Source organism: Neophocaena asiaeorientalis, unplaced genomic scaffold, assembly GCF_003031525.2.
Source record: "Neophocaena asiaeorientalis asiaeorientalis breed wild unplaced genomic scaffold, Neophocaena_asiaeorientalis_V1.1 scaffold196, whole genome shotgun sequence".
NCBI classification, from domain to species: Eukaryota; Metazoa; Chordata; class Mammalia; order Artiodactyla; family Phocoenidae; genus Neophocaena; species Neophocaena asiaeorientalis.
This window is the reverse complement of record NW_020173929.1, coordinates 3,560,668-3,579,659: the sequence shown is the minus strand read 5'-3', so window position 1 is coordinate 3,579,659 and position 18,992 is coordinate 3,560,668. Positions and strand designations below refer to the sequence as shown.

The 18,992-nt window shown below is 44.7% G+C and overlaps 1 protein-coding gene across 1 annotated transcript in view; it reads left to right on the top strand.

Moving 5' to 3' along the window:
- SLC1A2 (solute carrier family 1 member 2) overlaps window positions 1–18,992 on the top strand; it is a 141,742-nt gene that overhangs the window by 77,599 nt on the left and 45,151 nt on the right. The window contains exons 2-3 of the mRNA XM_024752588.1: window positions 16,106–16,245; window positions 18,056–18,208. Coding sequence (XP_024608356.1) covers window positions 16,106–16,245; window positions 18,056–18,208 — 293 coding nt within the window. The remainder of the gene's footprint in view (window positions 1–16,105; window positions 16,246–18,055; window positions 18,209–18,992) is intronic.

The window sequence follows — 18,992 nt, the reverse complement described above, 5'->3', positions numbered from 1 at the left end:
CTCAAGGAGGCCAAAACTGTAAAAACAGGTACAAAGTTTATTGTTAGAGACACAGCACAAGTGGAAGATCACACAGGGAAACAGTTTGTTTAGTTAAGGCAGAAGGCAAGCAGAGAGATACACACCAGAAGAGAAAGTCAAGTGGAAGATCACACAGGGAAACAGTTTGTTTAGTTAAGGCAGAAGGCAAGCAGAGAGATACATACCAGGAGAGAAAGGGTGTGGGCATCCGCCCTAATAAGGAGGAGTGCAGTAAAGAGGCGGTTAAGTCAGTTATATCGGGCAGTTCTTCCAGGTCTTTGTTTACCTTTGGCCAATTACCTGGTTTCTTTTTCCACACCTGACCCGCCCTAGGGCCCTCCTCAGCATGTGCGCACAACTCTTTTCCAAGATGGATTCCAGCCCAGAGGCCTATGGGGGCCTTGGCATCACCTATTATGGGGTGGCGCCCCCTCCTTTTTGACCCCCAAGGAACCTTTCTGCGCATGTGCAGTGTCTCCCTTGCCCCAAGGATGGGAAATATGTGACCTCTTGATCTTTTACTCAGACAGGGCCTAGCCCCTCCCTGTCCCTGCCATAACTGTTATATTAAAGTGTCCACAGGAGGCAAAGCCCAGCGATTTACTCTGTTCTTGTTGTTATTTCCATCTCGAAGTGCAGACAGGAGGCTGGTCATAAATATCTAGCCTGGAGCCCACTTGCCTCCTGCCTCAGGAAATGTAAACAGGAGGCTATTGTAAGTGTCAGGCCTAGAGCCCATCTCTTTCCTGCCCCAAGAAATGTGAACAGGAGGCCAGTTGTAAATGCCTAGCCTGAAGCCCATCTATCTCCTGCCTCACTATAACCATATTTTATCCTAGCACTTAATTTGATCGACTGGTTTTCACTGAACACCTTGGGTGTCTGGCATTGTACATGCCATTATATGGTGGATACAAGGAGTGACAAGACATGATCCTTGTTTTGATGTCATGATTTAAGAGCCAACCAGATAAGGCTTTGACACAGAAAGAAACCACACTCAAATAAATGAAAGATTTTACAAGTTGAACAAGATTGAGCCTTTCTTCCCAAGCACCTGGGATGAAGGGCTTTCACCTCAGTTACTGTGGAGTGAAGTGGTGTTGGTGGTCCAGTGGCCAACATACCAGACCACTTCCAGGGGTGTCAGGGAGAGTTGCTGCTGGAATGACTTCAGGAATGCATAAAAATTCAAGGTATGATTACCTATGTTAATTAGAAGCCCTGGTTGCTTTTGGCAAGGTCATCAGACATTAGTTTGAGCTTCTGGTCAACTTCAAGGCTAGGGAGTTTTGTACATCCTTTCCTTGTGTTTTGTTTAGGCTCCTTTCCAAATCTGTATCCACAGGAGGAGCCTCTTGTTCAGTGCCTGAGTTAGGAAGGCTTCTGCCACTTACCAAAGTTACCTCCTAGATCCTACAGACTTGGGTCCCCCTTGTACCTGTACCTTAACAAAGTCTTAATGAGCACCTAATGAGTATTGGGTCCAGGGGTAGATACAGACCCTTCCCTTGCAGAGTTTAAAGTCTAATGGGGAAGACGTTCAGACATCAAGGAGACAATCTGAATGTGATGAAATGTGAACTGCAGGATACTACAGTAATGAAAAGTAGGTTGGGGGCTCAAGATAGGATTACTCAAAGAAGCGACATCAGAGTCAATTAAGATTTCAGGTTCTAATGTAAGAAGTAATACAGTTCCAGAACGCCATGAACTGCGACTGGCTCTTAAAAAGGGGGAAATGGATCATGAAGAAGGATGTAGTCCACTTGTGGGCTGTGCCATGTTTACATAGGGCACCGTGAACCAATCTGTCTCAACAAGCTACCAGTTTGAGAAATGCACGTTCTTCTCTTAAGAAGGAATTTTCCTGGTGGGAGGATTACCCTTCTGTGGTGATTGAATGACTCCGTTTATCACTTGTGAAATAAACATATAAAACGAGTTAAGAGGAGATTGGGCAGTCAATCTGGTGGAATTAGCAGGGACTGAACAGTTGACAGATCGATAGCCACATATCTAGCGGCGTATTAGAAGGAACCAAAGTAAGAAGAAACACAAGTCATCTGGGAGGCCCTGAGATGCTTCCTTGGGTTTTATTGTTAAGCTAAAGCAATAAAACAGCCAGTTACTTTTACCAGCAAAAGAGGCTTACCCGGGAGCAGTGAAGAATTGCAATTTGGAACGTGCAACTATGGTGAAACATGGGCAAGTCTGGTAAAGCAAAGGAGAGGCGACTCTTTTATGGAGGAGAAGGGGAAGTTGGGAGGGGCTGTTATAAACAAAAAAGTCCATTGGAGGAAACTGGGGGTTCAAAGTCTAGGGGCTTTTCATTGGCTGAGTTGTGACAGTCTCTCACTGGCTGAACTGTTGCCAGGCAAGCGGAAATTTCTCTTCCTCCTGCTCAGGGTAGTAAAGTAGGGTCTCTCCCTGCTGGGGATGCAGAGTATGTCTCTTCCTGTTGGTCTGTGCATGAGAGCTCTCCCTTCTGGTCCTCTGACTCCGCATGGACTGACGACACCAAAGTCAGCTGGGTGCTTTCTAAAAAGTCGGGAGGTCTAAGACCCACCTGATGTGCTGAATTGGGATATTGAGGGATGGGGCTTAGAGATCTGCGGGGTTTTTAAAAATTAATTTATTTATCTTTATATTTATTTTTGGCTGTGTTCGGTCTTCGTTTCTGTGCGAGGGCTTTCTCTAGTTGCGGCAAGCGGGGGCCACTCTTCATCGCGGTGCACAGGCCTCTCACTATCGCGGCCTCTCTTGTTGCGGAGCACAGGCTCCAGACACGCAAGCTCAGTAGTTGTGGCTCACGGGCCTAGTTGCTCCGTGGCACGTGGGATCTTCCCAGAGCAGGGCCGAACCCGTGTCCCCTGCATTGGCAGGCAGATTCTCAGCCACTGCACCACCAGGGAAGCCCCGGTTTTTAAATAGACTTAATTTTTAAAGAAAACTTATAGAAAGCTTAACAGTTAAAGTTTTTAGAAACTTTACAGTTTTAGATTCACAGCAAAATAGAGCAGCTGGTACAGAGAGTTCCCATTGACCCCCTTTTCCCACATGTGGACATCTTCCCTCACTAACAATACCCCACCACCACAGTGGTACGTTTGTTACAATTGACAGACCTACACTGACACGTCATTGTCATCCAAAGTCCATAGTTTATATTAGGGGTCACTCTTGGTGTTGTACATTCTGTGGGTTTAGAGAAATGTACAATGACATGTATCTGCCATTATAGTATCATATAGATACCGGTTTTACTGCCCCCAAAGCTCCTCTATGCTCTATGTTTTCATCCCTACCCCTGGCAAACACTGATCTTTTTACTGCTTGCCTAGTTTGCCTTTTCCAGAATGTCATATAGTTGGAATCATACAGCAAGTAGCCTTTTCAAACTGGCTTCTTTCACTGAGTTATATGCATTTAAGTTTCCTCTGTGTCTTTCATGGCTTGATAGTTCATTTCTTTTCTATTAGCACTGAATAATATTGTATTTTCTGAATATACCACAGTTTATTTATCCATTCACATAATGAAGGGCATCATGGTTGCTCCCAAGTTTTGGCAATTATGAATAGAGCTGCTCTAAGCATCCGTGTGTAGCTTTTTGTATTTTGGAGATCAAAAGTAATCCAGAGACAGATTTGGGGCTCCAGACCAGATAATCAGGACAAACCAGATAATTTGTCTGAGGTTGAGATTGAGGGAAGACCGAAAGCTTCCCTGGTTCTGAAATTCTAGAATTCCATGTAGTTCTTGCATCAGGCTTTGGTTTGGACTAGGCATTAGCCTCCTCTCTGGACTTTTCTCCCCCAAACCAAAATCGTTCTCTTGATCAAAGGATCAGTGTCGATGTTTGTGGTTAGCACAAAGTTATCTAATATAAAGAGCAATTTTTCTAGTTCTGGAGACAGAGTGGGCTGACCTGTTCTTCCAAGTTCAAGACTGCCTGGGTTCAAATCCAGACTCTGCTACCCACTAACTGTGACTTTGGGCAAATCTTTTAACCAACCTGTGCCTCAGTTTCCCTTTCAGTAAAGGTTGCTAATAATATATTTACCTCCTGAGATTCTCGTGGGTATTAAATGAGTTCATACACATAAAACGTTTAGAAAGAGCATGTCTAACTGCCTGGTACAAAGTAAGCTTTGCATGAACGTTACTTGCTATCATTATTGTCATCATCATTATTTTTATCCTTATTATTACAAGTTACCAGACATGTGAGTGCCTCTGAAGTGAAGAGTCCTTCCTGGTGAAGAAGTGGGGGAGCTGGAGTGACCCCTGGAGACATCTCACACCAGCCTGTGCTTCCTGCACGCTGTGGTTGCCTGAGGGGAGGAGCCACTTCAGTGGATGCCAGTCCACTCTGGTACACCTGAGGCCGCAGCGGGGCGTGGGTGTCCAGGAGCATGGATTGTCCAAGATGGGCAACAAGGTGATGGCTTTCCAGAGCTCACAATGCCTTTTCCTTCCCCTAGGGGCGCACTCCTCTGTTGTCCTTCTCCAGGAGCTAGGATCACATGTCCCATAAGTTGCTAGTGCCTGGGCAGAGACGGAAGTTTTGTTGTGTCCATCACTCTGCAAACATCCCTAGAGAGGATGTAGCCAAAGGACCCTGGACTCAAAGGCAGAGCGCAGCAGAGGTTTAATTCTGGCTGCTTGACCACCTGGTTCAAATTCCAGTTCTGCTGCTTCTGAACTTGGGCGAGCTTCAGAATCTCCATTTCTCTCTCTCTTTTTTTAACATCTTTATTGGAGTATAATTGCTTTACAATGGTGTGTTAGTTTCAGAATCTCCATTTCTAAGAGGGACTAATTCTTTTCCTCTCAGGGGTGTCATGAGGAAATAAGTCAATGGGTGTGAAAATATTTTGTGAACTATGCATATTTTAAGTTATTATTAACTTATGTGTTTAAAGGTCAACAGATGAAATGTTGGTTATTATTTATAATTTAAAAGATGAACACACAGAGTGAATTAAGTCAGAAATGCCTGTGCTCGGCAACGGGAGAGGCCACAACAGTGAGAGGCCCGCGTACTGCAAAAAAAAAAAGAGGCGAGGTCAGGACACTGGATGTGAACTTTGCTACTGCCCCAGGCAGTTCGGAAGTCACTGAGTTCAAAACTCTGTGGCCACAACAGGGTTTCTTGAGGCTAGCAATTTTCTTTTTCCTTTCTTTTTTAATTTGGAGGCTATGTTCACATGTGTGTTCAATTTCTGAAAATTAATCAAGCTAGTTACTTAAGATCTATGTGCTTTTTTGTGTGCACCTTAGACTTGAATAAAGACTTTAAAAATAAACAAGCAAACTAAGTAAGTTATGGTGTTAGAAGTAAATATATATTATATTTCTAGCTTGGACCCCAAATGGCTGATTCCAATGGCAGTGGATTTGCCAACAAAAGAACAGGTACTAATTTGACCCAGAAAACACCTTATATTTGGGGAACATGTAAAGGTCTCCTTCAGGTGAGACAAAAGCAGTGGGGCTTCTGGGTAGCCCAGGTTACAAGAGAGTGGTCTCACAGGCCAAAAAAAGAAATTCCTGGTCTTTGTCTGCCTCTGCTTTTCCATGCCCATAACTGCAAAGTACTCTCACACACAGTTTATCTTCCAAAAGAAGATTCCCTGAAGGCTCGTCCCTTTGTGTTCTTCTTTTATTTTATTTATTTATTTTATTTTTTATTTTCTATTTTTTTTTGCGGTACGCGGGCCTCTCACCGTTGTGGCCTCTCCCGTTGCAGAGCACAGGCTCTGGACGCGCAGGCTTAGCGGCCATGGCTCATGGGCGCAGCCGCTTCGCGGCATGTGGGATCCTCCCGGACCGGGGCACGAACCCGTGTCCCCTGCATCGGCAGGCGGACTCTCAACCACTGCGCCACCAGGGGAGCCCTCTACCCTGTTTTTTTTTGGCTTCTGAGTGTGGTTCTGGTCAGGACCTGTGTCGAGAAGTTTTCCCCAGCAAGTCTTGTTCTTCAAGATAGATCTGAGAAGCTCCTTCTCACTGGGGTGTCAGTGAATGCTTTTCCCTGGATTTCTGGCTTTAATCTGGCCTCCTGCGGGGATACAAAGGAACAGGTCTCTCTCGAGAAGGAATTTCAAGGCCTCTGGGAGCCAGAAGCGGGTGACTTTGAAGAGCAATAGAGAAACCTTAAAGAAGCCCTGAAGCATCACCCCACGGTGTGGCCTTTTGAACGCCGGCCCTGGGAGAACTGACCATTGGCATGGTCACGGTGGTGACTTGCCTTCTTGCTTGGAACTAACACTGTGTTTCGTGCTTGTCTGCTTGGTCTAAAAGGTGAGAAAAGGCCCACAGACTGCTCTGCTCACGAAGAGAGAGAGGACTGCGCTGAAGAAAAGCAATTGTAGGGTGTGACCAAAACGCCCAGAAAGTCTCAGCTACTGGACGCCTCACCCAGTTTCTGCTGGTGCCTGAAGGCCCTGCAGCTAATTAAGCCACTTAGTCAACATTCCAGCCACTCCCCTGTCTGGGGGACTGATTGGGAAGGCTCAGTCTGGGAAGCTTCTGGGGCTAGAGAAAGAAATTCTCAGGCCTCAGGGCCAAATCCAGAGCTCTGTTAATCAAGGGAGCACCTCAAAATCAGAATCCCATTGGGAAGGGAATAAATGCCCAGGCTCTTTGGTTGAAAGATCACATTTTGGAGAATCCAAATTTAGGGATGTTGATCTTAGCAATTGAGTCCTAAGGCGTCTTCCTGTGTCCTCATCAGTTTCCCCTGAAGGCCACGTTAGCTGGGCCCAGATTGGTTCATGGCTCCACCCTCCCCCAAGAATGCTGGAATCCGTGGAGCCACCACGTTTGGGCAGGGCAGCTGGATCAAAACCAGCAGCAGGGAAGGGCCAGCCCTGGGTGGTGCTGACCCACCCCTTCCTGCCACCCACTGGTTTTTCTAATGCAGGTGTTTGTGCTTTTGCTCTCTTCTCTCTTCTTCTCAGATTTCCTAGTCTTTGAGAATACTACCCTCTAGAACTGTGTCACACAGAACCTGTGACTAGAACATGTTTTTTATCTAGTCACCCCTTCATTCATTCATTCATTTATGTTTTTAAACATACAATAATTGAGCATCTACTATATGCCAGAAACCATGCTGAGTGTGGGGAAGACAGAGTCAAGTAAGTCAAGATCTTGCCTTCAAAGAGTTTATATTCTAGGACTTCCTTGGTGGCGCAATGGTTGAGAATCTGCCTGATAATGCAGGGGACATGGGTTCGAGCCCTGGTCTGGAAGGATTCCACATGTCGCGGAGCAACTAGGCCTGTGAGCCACAACTACTGAGCCTGCGCATCTGGAGCCTGTGCTCCTCAACAAGAGAGACCGCGATAGTGAGAGGCCCACACGCCGCGATGAAGAGTAGCCCCCGCTCGCCGCAACTAGAGAAAGCCCTCGTGCAGAAACGAAGACCCAACACAGCAAAAATAAATTAATTAATTAATAAACTCCTACCCCCAACATCTTCTTTAAAAAAAAGGAAAAACAAGAAAGAAATTCACTAATCAAATAATAGAACTATTATTCTAAAAAAAAAAAAGAGTTTATATTCTAGTGGGGAAACAGACAAGTAAATTGTGATAAATACCTTGAGAGAGGTAAGCACAGGTAAGCTCGGGTAAGCTGCAGAAGGAGCGTCCAAAAAGCAAATTTGGGAGTCAACAAAGGCTTCCTGAGGGAAGTCACACTTGAATTGAGTTTTGAAGAAGAAATAGAAATTAGTCTATGAAGGCTGGGTTGGAGGGTAGGGTGGGGAGGACATCTTAGCCGGAAGAGACGGTTTGCCTCAAGGCAAACTGATTGGGACCAAGTTCCGTGTGGCTCAAACCCAGATGCATGCCCCATGAATCTCCTCCAGTTGATTGAAGTTATGTGAAGTTTTCAAATGTATTTTCATGTTGTTCCGTGAACCAGAGGGGGTGGCATTTACTTCAGAATCGACATGCCTCTGGGGACTGGGCTGGCCAGTGTGCTTCTAGGCCATGGCTCAATCTTTACTTTTCGATAGGGTTCCCAATTTTGGAAGATCAAACACCCCCATCCCAGTCTGTCTCTTGGGCCTGGAGGTTTACTGTGCCTTGGTGTCTTATTTCTGTTTTGGGTGGTGAGCCTTTCTGGAAATGGGCAATTCCACTGGGTCAAGGCCGACTTAAGTCTCCACCCTGGGGAGGACTTCACAAAAGTCCAAAGGTTTTATACTTGAGACTGTATTCCTGATGCCCTTTGAGAGGTAGTCTAGGCCATTCCACAGTGTGGAAGCCTACAGCAGTGGGAACTTCCCAGGCTCACACCCACTTGGACCCCCTTCTGGGACTTTCTTTTTGTAAAAAGCACAAATACCATTTGTTGCTAAAGTGACTTATTAAAGCTCAACAGTAGCTAAGCTATCTGAATGGTCATTTTGTACCATTTTGGGCATTTAAGACAAAGAAAGCAAACTAAAATTGAATATCAATTATATGTTAGATGCTGTTGGTGCTTTCATAAGTACTATGTTATTGAAGGCTCTATAATGACCCAGTGAGTTGAATGTTATTGTCCAAGAGATTAAATGAATGCCTTGTCCCAGCCACAGCTGCAAAAGGTAGATTTTAACCAAGAATCCGATGACCACGTTATTATGTAATCTCATTCCACTGAGGTGCCTTCTCTCAACTGCTAATCAGAGCCAGTGTTTTGACTTATGGCTCTTGGCAGAGTGAGTGCGATTTTACTTACTCCCTCATGGTTTTGTCTCCCATTACTTCTTCCTTCTCTCCTACTACTTCTTGTGTGAGAACATCCAAAGTCCCACCTGACTCTCTATTTGCAATTCATGTCATTAGCCAGTTTGAGCCCCTTGGCCTGGGAAGTGATATGGAGAAAGGATTCCTTTCCCTCAATTTTTCATCTTGAATGTTCCTGTGAGTGCATCCTGTCCAGTTCCACGGGAGTTGACTATGAATGAGATAGGTGGACTCTCAGTGATTCAGTGGTGGATTTGGCTATTGGCTGGTCCCAATGCCAGTTCACCTGTTTGACTATATTCCCACGGCATTGACCTGCCCACCTTAGAAGTCTAGACTGAGAATTGGTCAAGCGTGGATGGGGGATTAAGATGACGCCTGTGTCTGAATTGTATACTGAATTTGACCCCAAACTCAGCTTTAGTAGCACTAGAAAAACGTGTTTATGTAGCAGAGATAGGAAAGGTAAAAACGGAGATAAAAGCATAAAGAAATGGTTGTCACTGTTATTATTGGTTTGTCTCTTATCTCTAAGTCACCCATGATCTCTAAGCTCATTCAGTGCTGGATAGAACAGAAAGGAGGCTGCATCTCTGGAACTGAAGGCTATTGATTACCACCTCCCACCCCAGGAGAATTAGAGAATCACAGAATTTTAGAACGTTAAAGAATTTCTAATCCAGCCCTCTTATTTTACAGATTAAGAGCCTGGGACCTCAAATATAAAAATCTGCCCAAACTGATACCTAAACCCATTGGTATTTCATGTTAAGAGTGTGTTTTTATCATTTCGTAGTGCTTTACTCTTCTGTCTGTTATGTCAAGTAACTTTACATTAATCTTATATTATTTCTGACACAGCCAGTTAGCAGCAGCCCTGGAGTTAGAACCCAGACCTCCTGACTTCCCATCTCATGTTATCTACTAGGTCCACTCCCGTCATAATTTGGAATAATTGTAAACTGTGCTCTTTAGCCAGACCTTCCGATATTCAAGAAGAAGCTTAAGATGTATCATTTGTGAAGCCTGGTGTTCACTGGCAGGACCTTTCCAGAAAGCATTTATGTGATCTAGGAAATGGACACAGTGAACAGAAGGGACTGAGGAGATTTTGGAGGGTGTGAACTTCTAGGTTTCATTCATTCTCAGGATCGATGAGGACACAGTATCTGTCAGAGAGATTCTGACTTCTTGGTCAGTGAGCACCCTTAACATGGTTAAACCAGGTCTTACAGGATCTAGCACGGGTGAAGAGACTGGTTGTTGGAAATTCCCAGCTGTTTTAGAGTTCCAGTCCCTTTTCCTGTGGGTGTGACATTCTTTAGGGAACCAGGGAATTCCCAGATATGGGACAGTCGCAACTGTAATCACCGTTCTGTGGTGCTTGGAGCTGACAGCACTGGTATTTCCGGCATTCTTTTTCAAGTACCTTGACCACCTTGGGGGAAAGCCCCATCAACAAACACTATTTTTGCTCTTGAGGGTCTGACCTAGTGTCCCCCCATTAGGGCCATTTCTGGACATTGTCTCTTCTGTGCCTCTGAGGTCTTTAGACCTGGGTAGCAGAGGGTCAGATGGGTGATGCCCATTGCAGACCTCACATCCTCCAGGCAAAAACACACCGGTTGCTTTTAGGTTCCTTGGGGAACATTCTGTTGTCACCTCATTGAACCAGCGAAGGAGGAAAAATAATTTGGTGCCAGATAAGTTGACACAGAAGTGTGCCGGCAGGAAATCCGAATCCAGTACCACATCTAATGAGCCTGTTATTTTTATTTTATTTTATTTTATTTTTGCGGTATGCGGGCCTCTCCCTGTTGGGGCCTCTCCCGTTGCAGAGCACAGGCTCCAGACGTGCAGGCTCAGTGGCCATGGCTCACGGGCCCAGCCGCTCCACGGCATGTGGGATCTTCCCGGACCGGGGCACAAACCCGTGTCCCCTGCAGTGGCAGGTGGACTCTCAACCACTGCGCCACCAGGGAAGCCCTAACGAGCCTATTATTAGAGGCTCTTGGCAGAGCAAGGGAAAGCAAATGCAAATGAAAAGCAGGTCCTGAGAACTGTTTAAAATTTAGCACCAGCCCCATTACACGTTCCCTCTGGAGTCACAGAGGATGTTTTACATGATAAGCTGAGCTTGCCTTTGAAACAGGACTCACATGGATTTGTGTGAGAAAGACGGGGCAGTGACTGCAAAATTAACAGCTGTTTAAACAGTTTAGTGGAGAAGCTAAGGCTGAAGGCAATTATAGGCTCATTGTTCAAGTTTAAATCATACAAACTGCTCTCCCATCGCATGGCCTTACTTTGCTGGGCAATGGGGAGAGGTGTGGCCTAACTGGCTTACACTGTAGTAAAGAATTACATCGCTAAATCTTCCATCCGGAAGGCACCCGGGTAGAAATAGAGGTGGTGAACAGTGTGGGGAGAGCATCAGGCTTGATGGATTTGGTATAGCCAAGCCATGCCTGGGCTTTCAAAATCCTTATTTCTTGGTTCCGTCTGCATGGCCACAAGTTGTAGGGAGGGAACGTTCATGAGGGAATAAGTGCGCACATTCGAAATAACTTGTTGCCTTTATACAGTGGACCACCCAGATCAGGCCTTGCCCTTTCTGTTCATTGCCAAAGAAGTAAATCTGTAAGCTGTCATGACCTCAGGCCTCCTCCTGTGTCCAACTCACCTTTCTCTGATATCCATTTCTTTTGCTTGGAACTGGGACAGTCACTGAACCTCCACCATATTCATGATGGTAATGGGATGCAGCATTACTGCCTTGACTCTTATTTGAATCAGTGCCTGTGCTAAAAACCAACGTGTGGGCACCAAGATTGGCATCTGGTGGGAGCTTCGGTCTCTGGTTTGGACCAACAGATTTCCAAATTGTGTGTATGCCATTTATTTGCTAAGCTCTGGACAAACTGCATAGGTAATTTAGGAGACCCCTTATTCCTCCAGGTTTCTGTTCAAATGTCCCCTTATCACGAAGCCCTCCTTCTCTGACCACCGGATGCAAAATAACTCTGCTTTCTTCCCACCTGTCACCCACTTCCTAGCACATTATCTCCACTTGATATATATTTATTCGTTTATTTGTTATCCCACTAAAATGTACAGCCCGTGAGAGCAAGGGCTTTGTCTATTGTGATATTTTATCACCTAGAATATCATGGGGCCTGTAATATATGGCCAGTGGGAATTTGTGGAACAGATGCAGAATGGTAGGAGGGGTGCTAGGTGGTATGCTGCCAGTCTACTGTAGAAGGGCCTGGTTCCCAGGAGAAAGCACAGTGCCCTCTATAGTTGCTCTCCAATTCTTAATTTCTTTGAGCAAACATTTATCAAGTGCTTGGGACCAGGTGTTAAAGGTGCTCTTAGGGTTCAAATATTGGTAGAGGATGTAGACATTTAAATTAAATCCATCCTTTAAGATCCAGCTCTGGTATCAGCCCCTCCTGGGGGCCTTTCTTGAACAGCCTTCTTCCCCAAAGCTAGGTTAGGCACCATTCTTACCGTGTCCCATAACATCCTGTACAGGGCCTTATCATGACCCATATGTAAAGCAGACAAGTACCACGCAACGTGCTTTGTGTTTCGCCTTAAGAGCTCCTTAAGCACGAGGATTACACCTTACTCATCACTGACTATAGTGTTGGACACACGGAGTCCTCAGTAATCACCAGTTATCCTTGTTATTGCCGCTGTTACTATGTGCATTCAGTAACCAGCATTCACATAGCTGTGGATGTGTGTAATCTCATTTGGAAAACTATATCTGTTCTAGGGATGTAATGAAAGTTGTTAAGAGAGTCAATCCCAAGAGTTCTCATCACAAGGAAAAAATTGTTTTCTATTTCTTTAATTTTGTACATATATTAGATGATGGATGTTTTCTAAACTTACCGTGATAATCACTTCATGTTGTATGTAAATCAAATTATTATGCTGATCTCCCTGTGCTATGTGGCTGCTTCCCACTAAAGACCACCTAGAGGGGTGGGATAGGGAGGGTGGGAGGGAGACACAGAAGGGAGGAGATATGGGGATATATGTACATGTATAGCTGATTCACTTTGTCGTACAGCAGAAACTAACACACCACTGTAAAGCAATTATACTCCAATAAAGATGTTAAAAAAATTATCTTGCTGCTTACCTTAAACTTATACAGTGCTGTGTGTCAATTATATCTCAATAAAACTGGAAGAAAAAACCCCAAAATTATAGGAAGAAATAAAGAGCATTGGAAATGGTGAATATAAAATAAAGCAAAAACAAAACTATATCTGTTCTTCTGAAGATATATAAGGCTTAGAAGCAGCTCTGTATTATTGCTATACAATATTATTTAATGTTATGTTCTATAATAGTCTCCATTTCAAGCTCTCCTTGTGTTCTGGGGGATGCAGGGATCAGTTAGACTGGTCTAGGATCTTTACAAAGAGTTCTCCAGGGACTCCCTGCATCCCCAGAGGCCAGCCAAGGCTCTGATGTACTTTAATAATGATTTTCTATGTGCAGAGGTTAGGAGCTCCTCTGAGCCTGGAGCACATGTGTAACTTCAAGAGGGCAAGTGACAGGCATTCTCTCAGTACTTGTGGGTTCATGACATTTTGATGCTGCCACTTTGACGCGGCTGTTTTGATTCAGGGCTTCAGGGACATTTTGTCGTGGCTTAAAAGACAAATCATTAAACATACAGCGATTTTGTGCAACGAAGAAGCATAACCAGTAGGCATCCGACCACACTGCTGGATCGAGTGTGTACGTTAACCTAATATTTGTGTGTTTTCACTTGGACACGGCTGCCTTGGTGCTTGACACTTTCATCGCATCATATGGATCCTGCCAGGATGTCTGGTTTAAATACGTGTGAGTCTCACTGAAATACCAACCATGTGCCTGATTCTAACTTCGGTGGCAGGAGGGCTTCGAATGAAGCAGAAGGCAGGGGATTCCGCTCTCAAGGGGCTCCTAGAGTTTTTGCCAAGGGCTGGCTAACGAACGCATTCACCACTTCTGAACGCGTACGGCCCCCATTCTCCGTTGGCAGCTTCCTGGTTTACAGCTTCAGATTACTGGCTGGAGAAGTGTTTAAAAAATATAAAAGGATCCTAATGCAAGCATAGAAATATGGTCTATCCGTGTTAAAAAGATAGTTATGATCATTTTCCCTGCTGTGCTGTAAAAAGAACTTTTCCGTCTGTTTCACTTGGTGACGGGAGGAAGTGGTACTTACTGCTCACCGGTCAGAAAGCCCCCGTCTGCTTGCTGTGAGCTTCATGCCCTAATTTCTTCTTTAGACTGTCTGAGCGATCATTAACACACACGTATGCCAGATAGAGATTGCCCCCAGACTAACTAGATGAGTAGAATATTAGGCCATTAAGGGAAGCCCAAGAAGCTTATATTTTGACTAATGTTATCATCTGGGCGTTCTACCAGACCATGTCACATTATTCCTAATTTTAAAATATTCTGTTAGTTATTTATTTATAATTTTTATTTTTTATTGGAGTAGAGTTGATTTACAATGTTGTGTTAGTTTCAGGTGCACAGCAAAGGGATTCAGTTATACATATACATATATCCATTCTTTTTCAGATTCTTTTCCCATATAGGTCATTACGGACTATTGAGACGAATTCCCTGTGCTATACAGTAGTAGGTCTTTGTTGATTATCTATTTTATATGCAGTAGTGTGTATATGTTAATCCCAAACTCCTAATTTATCCCTCCCCCCCACCTTTCCCCTTTGGTAATCATAAATTTGCTTTCTAAATCTGTGAATCTGTTTCTGTGTTGTAAATAAGTTCATTTGTATCGTTTTATTCTGGAAGCAAGTATATTAGGCAGCCTGTTATGAAAAAGTAAGCCTTGTGTTGGGCCCCTGGTCTTGACTCTGAGATTCTGGAAGCTAAGCTTGGTGTCTTGAAAGAACGATGGTGCAATTGGATGGGTCCCCGAACTTAAATGTCACGCTTGTCGTGAATGTTCCCCGGAGAAAGGAACTGCTTGTGTTGGCTGCCATGCCAGGCCCCCAACATACATTATCATGTTTAACTTCCACAAGGTAGGCCTCGAGCCCTTCTTTCTATCAACCACACAGCTAGCAAGTGATAGAGTCATGATTTGAACCCAGGCTCTCTGCTTCCAAAACCCACACCATTTCCATTATAACCAGTGATTCCAGACCACTAACCTGAAGAGTTCTGTTGGTTCCAAAGGAAGATCTTCCCAGTCTGTGGTGAGAATATCTGGGTGAAGCTGACACCTGCCTATCTGGGAAGGTATTGTCATTTATTCAGAGACTGTGACTTGTCTTTCTAGGTGTTAAAGAACTTGTTTTGTTTGTTTGTCACATGATGGTGGTTGTAAATGGCAGCTAACAAAGGCGTCCTAAGACGTCAGAGTGAAAACTTGGCCTCCCTATGTTGGTCCCCAAGCTTAAATTTGAAATTTTATTGGCCTGGGAAGTGACATAGCTGGAAAAAAAGGCAGTATACTCATTATCCTGGCAAGGGCTCCATTGGCAGAGTCTTAGCACAGCTTGGGTTCACATGGGGTTTTTCTGGAAGAGGGCTGGGGTGCCTCTACGGGTGAAGGTGATCGCATGCTTCTTAAAGCCATACTTCTTTGACACGGGGTAGCATGACTCTTGGCAGCTTAGAGGAGTCCTGATAATGCAAGTGACCTTTTAAAAAACCACAATGGAATGAATTTTTTTTTACTAGATAAACCATCTTTTCCAAAAGAGAGGTAAAACTTGGACTGCTAGCATTTATGACTTTTCTGTGTCCAGAATGGGGAAGGCTTGAGCTCAGAGGCATTTAATTTAGCAGTGACTTAGGCTGTGACGCTGCTGACCTTAGATTATTCAAAAGCCATCTTCCTGCTGTTGATACAAGAATGAAAGAGCTCAGGTTTTGAAGCCAGGCATATATGGAGTTTGACTATCCATTCCTTTTAGCCTGTGACCCTGGGCAAGTTACTTTCTGTAAAACAGGGCAGAGATACTTGCCTCAGAGAGTTACCATGGTGGGCAACTCTTGGAAAAACCTCCCACTGCCTATGTGATGCCTTTTTCTGTGATGATCCAAGATAATAAGGATAAAAGCACTTGGCGTGTTGGCGTTCAGTGTGTCCTAGTAACCTGCTTATAGGCAAACTGGAATTCAGGGTGCCCTGAATTGCCCTGGTTTTTACTTTCCTGCCCATGGTTCCAGATTCCCAGCTGTGCCTGGGGAAGGCTGTTTCGCCTCCTACAACCTGAGACCCTCAAACTGCGGAGATGCCCAGCGGACTCTAAGCACTGCCTCCCCTTCTGTTTTAGTGCCAACAACATGCCCAAGCAGGTGGAAGTACGGGTGCACGACAGCCACCTCAGCTCGGAGGAGCTGAAGCCCCGGCATCTGGGGCTGCGCTTGTGTGACAAGCTGGGGAAGAATCTCCTGCTCACGCTGACCGTGTTCGGTAGGTGACAGGCCTGCCCCACCCTCCCCTCTTCCCCTGGTCTCTCCTGGCTAAGTGTGGAAGCTGCTTCTGGAAGCCAGCCCTCCCCCTGGAAAGCAAGCCACACGCTCTGCCTAACTCTGCCTTTACCCAGGCACGGCTGCCTCAGTGATGCCATCTTCCCTGCCACCTGCCCTAGCCATGTTTGCCCCCTTGGGATTCTTGTGGTTCTCAGATTTCAGGATGCGTGTACATTTCCCATGGGTATGTCAGCATGCAGGTTCCCAGGCCCTACTCACAGAGACTCTGGGCCACTCGGAGTGAGACCTAGGAATCTGCATCTTAGCAAACCTTCTAGGTGATTCCAAAGCAGATGGTCAGTATACCACATTTAGAGAAGCACCTGTGTCCAGAAAAATGCAACAGTTGCCCTAAACGCCACTGACAGGGCTCCCAAGGTCTGACCTTCTTCAAGCACCTCATTAACTTAGATTCAGTTAGCACATTGGCTAACGAGGCCCGTGTGGAAGAGGCTTGTCCCAAAGCCTTGATCCACTCCAGCTCCACCTCAAAAGCCTTACTCCCCTGCCTCTGGCCTCACCCAAGCTCTGGTTGTCCTTTCGTGTGACTGTTGATACAGACTTGGCCTTGGGTTTTCAACCAGGATTGATCGAAAATGGGGGAAATTGCGGTTTCTTATAGTGACAACCACATCTTTTCCTTTCTCAATGCCCCCTCCTTGTTCTTCAACTCTTATGAGGCTATACAATGAAGCAATGAAGAGCCATCTACACACACACACACACACACACACATCGTCCATGGCTTCTCCTTCGAGTCAGTCATCTTGGATGTCGGTGGACTAGAGTCAGGACTGGGAACTTGCCCCCCAGCTCAGTTCACTTAATAGAAGAAGACCGCAGGTGTGGTAGGGTTTTCCAAGGGTTACCCTCCACAGAAGCAAATTTCATTCATCATAGGTTTTGAAGAAGTGTGTTTTTCACCTGTGGAAGAAAAAAAGATAAGGCTTTTGGCCATGTTACTCCCTTTGCATATCTGGAGTTAACACCATAGCCGCATACCTAGGACCTCCCTCCCCGCCTTACTCCAGAAGGTAGTTTATGTTGGCCACCAGTTTGGAGAGATCCAAGGTTTTCTTGTGGAATCCCTGTGTATGCAAAGTGAAAGGCTCCTGCTAGCATCTCTGCCCAAATTGTTTCCTCCCAAATTATATATTTTTAGACACCCACCTTGACCTCCCCTAAGATCAGCAAGTCTCAAGATTATGTACAAGGACACAGAAGTCAAAGACAAAACTTCTTGAGGATAAGCCATGGGGAAATTATCGGAAGTCAAAGAAAATAGAAGAATAAAGAAAACACCCCAGCTTGGTCACTTAAATGTTCCTTTTATCTGGTGTTCAGTTCAAAAGGGAAGAAAAACATTAAACACCATGGAGTGTGGCCAGCCTAGGCTGCGAAGAGAAGCAGTATCTGGCACTGTGGATTATTTCTGCTGACAATCTGTGACTCTGCAAGTGGATGATATCCTCAAAGAAGTCAGAGTCAAGTTGCCAGGTTATATTTCCCACAAAGCCTTGAGAAGGCTCTTCTTGATTCTTCCAGTGCTGCCTTCTAGAATAGTTGGAGATACAAAGTATTTTCTCACGAGTCATCAAAATTCACTTTTCTAATGGTATTTTTGTTATGTGTTAGTCATCATCTGATGATGGAGAAGTATGAGGAAGGTCAATGTCATTGAACTACATCTCTAGAGCTATTCATTTGATGAGGGCAAAAGCTAAATTCGTACTTTTCCCCCTTTCTGATAGGTGTCATCCTGGGGGCAGTATGTGGAGGGCTTCTTCGCTTGGCATCTCCTATCCACCCTGATGTGGTTATGCTAATAGCCTTCCCAGGGGATATACTCATGAGGATGCTAAAAATGCTCATTCTGCCTCTAATCATCTCCAGCTTAATCACAGGTAAGACCACCTCTCTGGCACTGGGCCAAAGCGGGTCATACTCCCACTCCAGCTTTTGGATTGACCATAGATTCTCAATTTGGTTGAATCGGTGAACGTGATCATCTGTGTCATTTCACTTCAGAGCCTTGGTTTTTCCTGTCTCTAAAATTGGGATAAGCAACCCTAAAAAAAGAGTTTGCCATCTATTGGTTGGTCCATCTGTCTGTCTAGCAACAAAAGATAAAAAGGAAATAGCCGCATGTTAAAAGTGATCATATCTAGTGATTTTAATTTTTAATGTATACTTTTCTCATTTCCCAAATTGTATTTCTTCAGAAACTGACAAATAAAGGTAACAAATAGAAAAAGAAAATTTCTCTTTACTACTTAATTGGGTGTAGAGGGAAGTAGGTATTAAAAATAAATGAAATACTAGATATGAAGCCCTTCGAGTTTTTCAGAAGAAAGGTACCCTTAATGTATGGGTCATGTTCACTTGTCTTTTGGCTGAAAGAGTTGTTTTATTTGAAAGAATTTTTTTCCCCTCCCTGGGCTTATATTGGTAGTTTCCTCCTTACCAAATAATATTATTCAAACAAGGTATAAATTGATGAAGTTTAGAGGCTAAGCTCTGAGTTAGGGATGAAGAACTGGACTTTGGTTTATATCTGGGTGCCAACAGGCTGGGTGACCTTGAGAAAGCTGTACCTCTGGACCATCCACCTTATGAAGGTAGTGAAGCTCTGGTAACTCCAAGAGATTCAGATGCTACAGTCTCATAGCTGGTTGATCAGTGAATCCA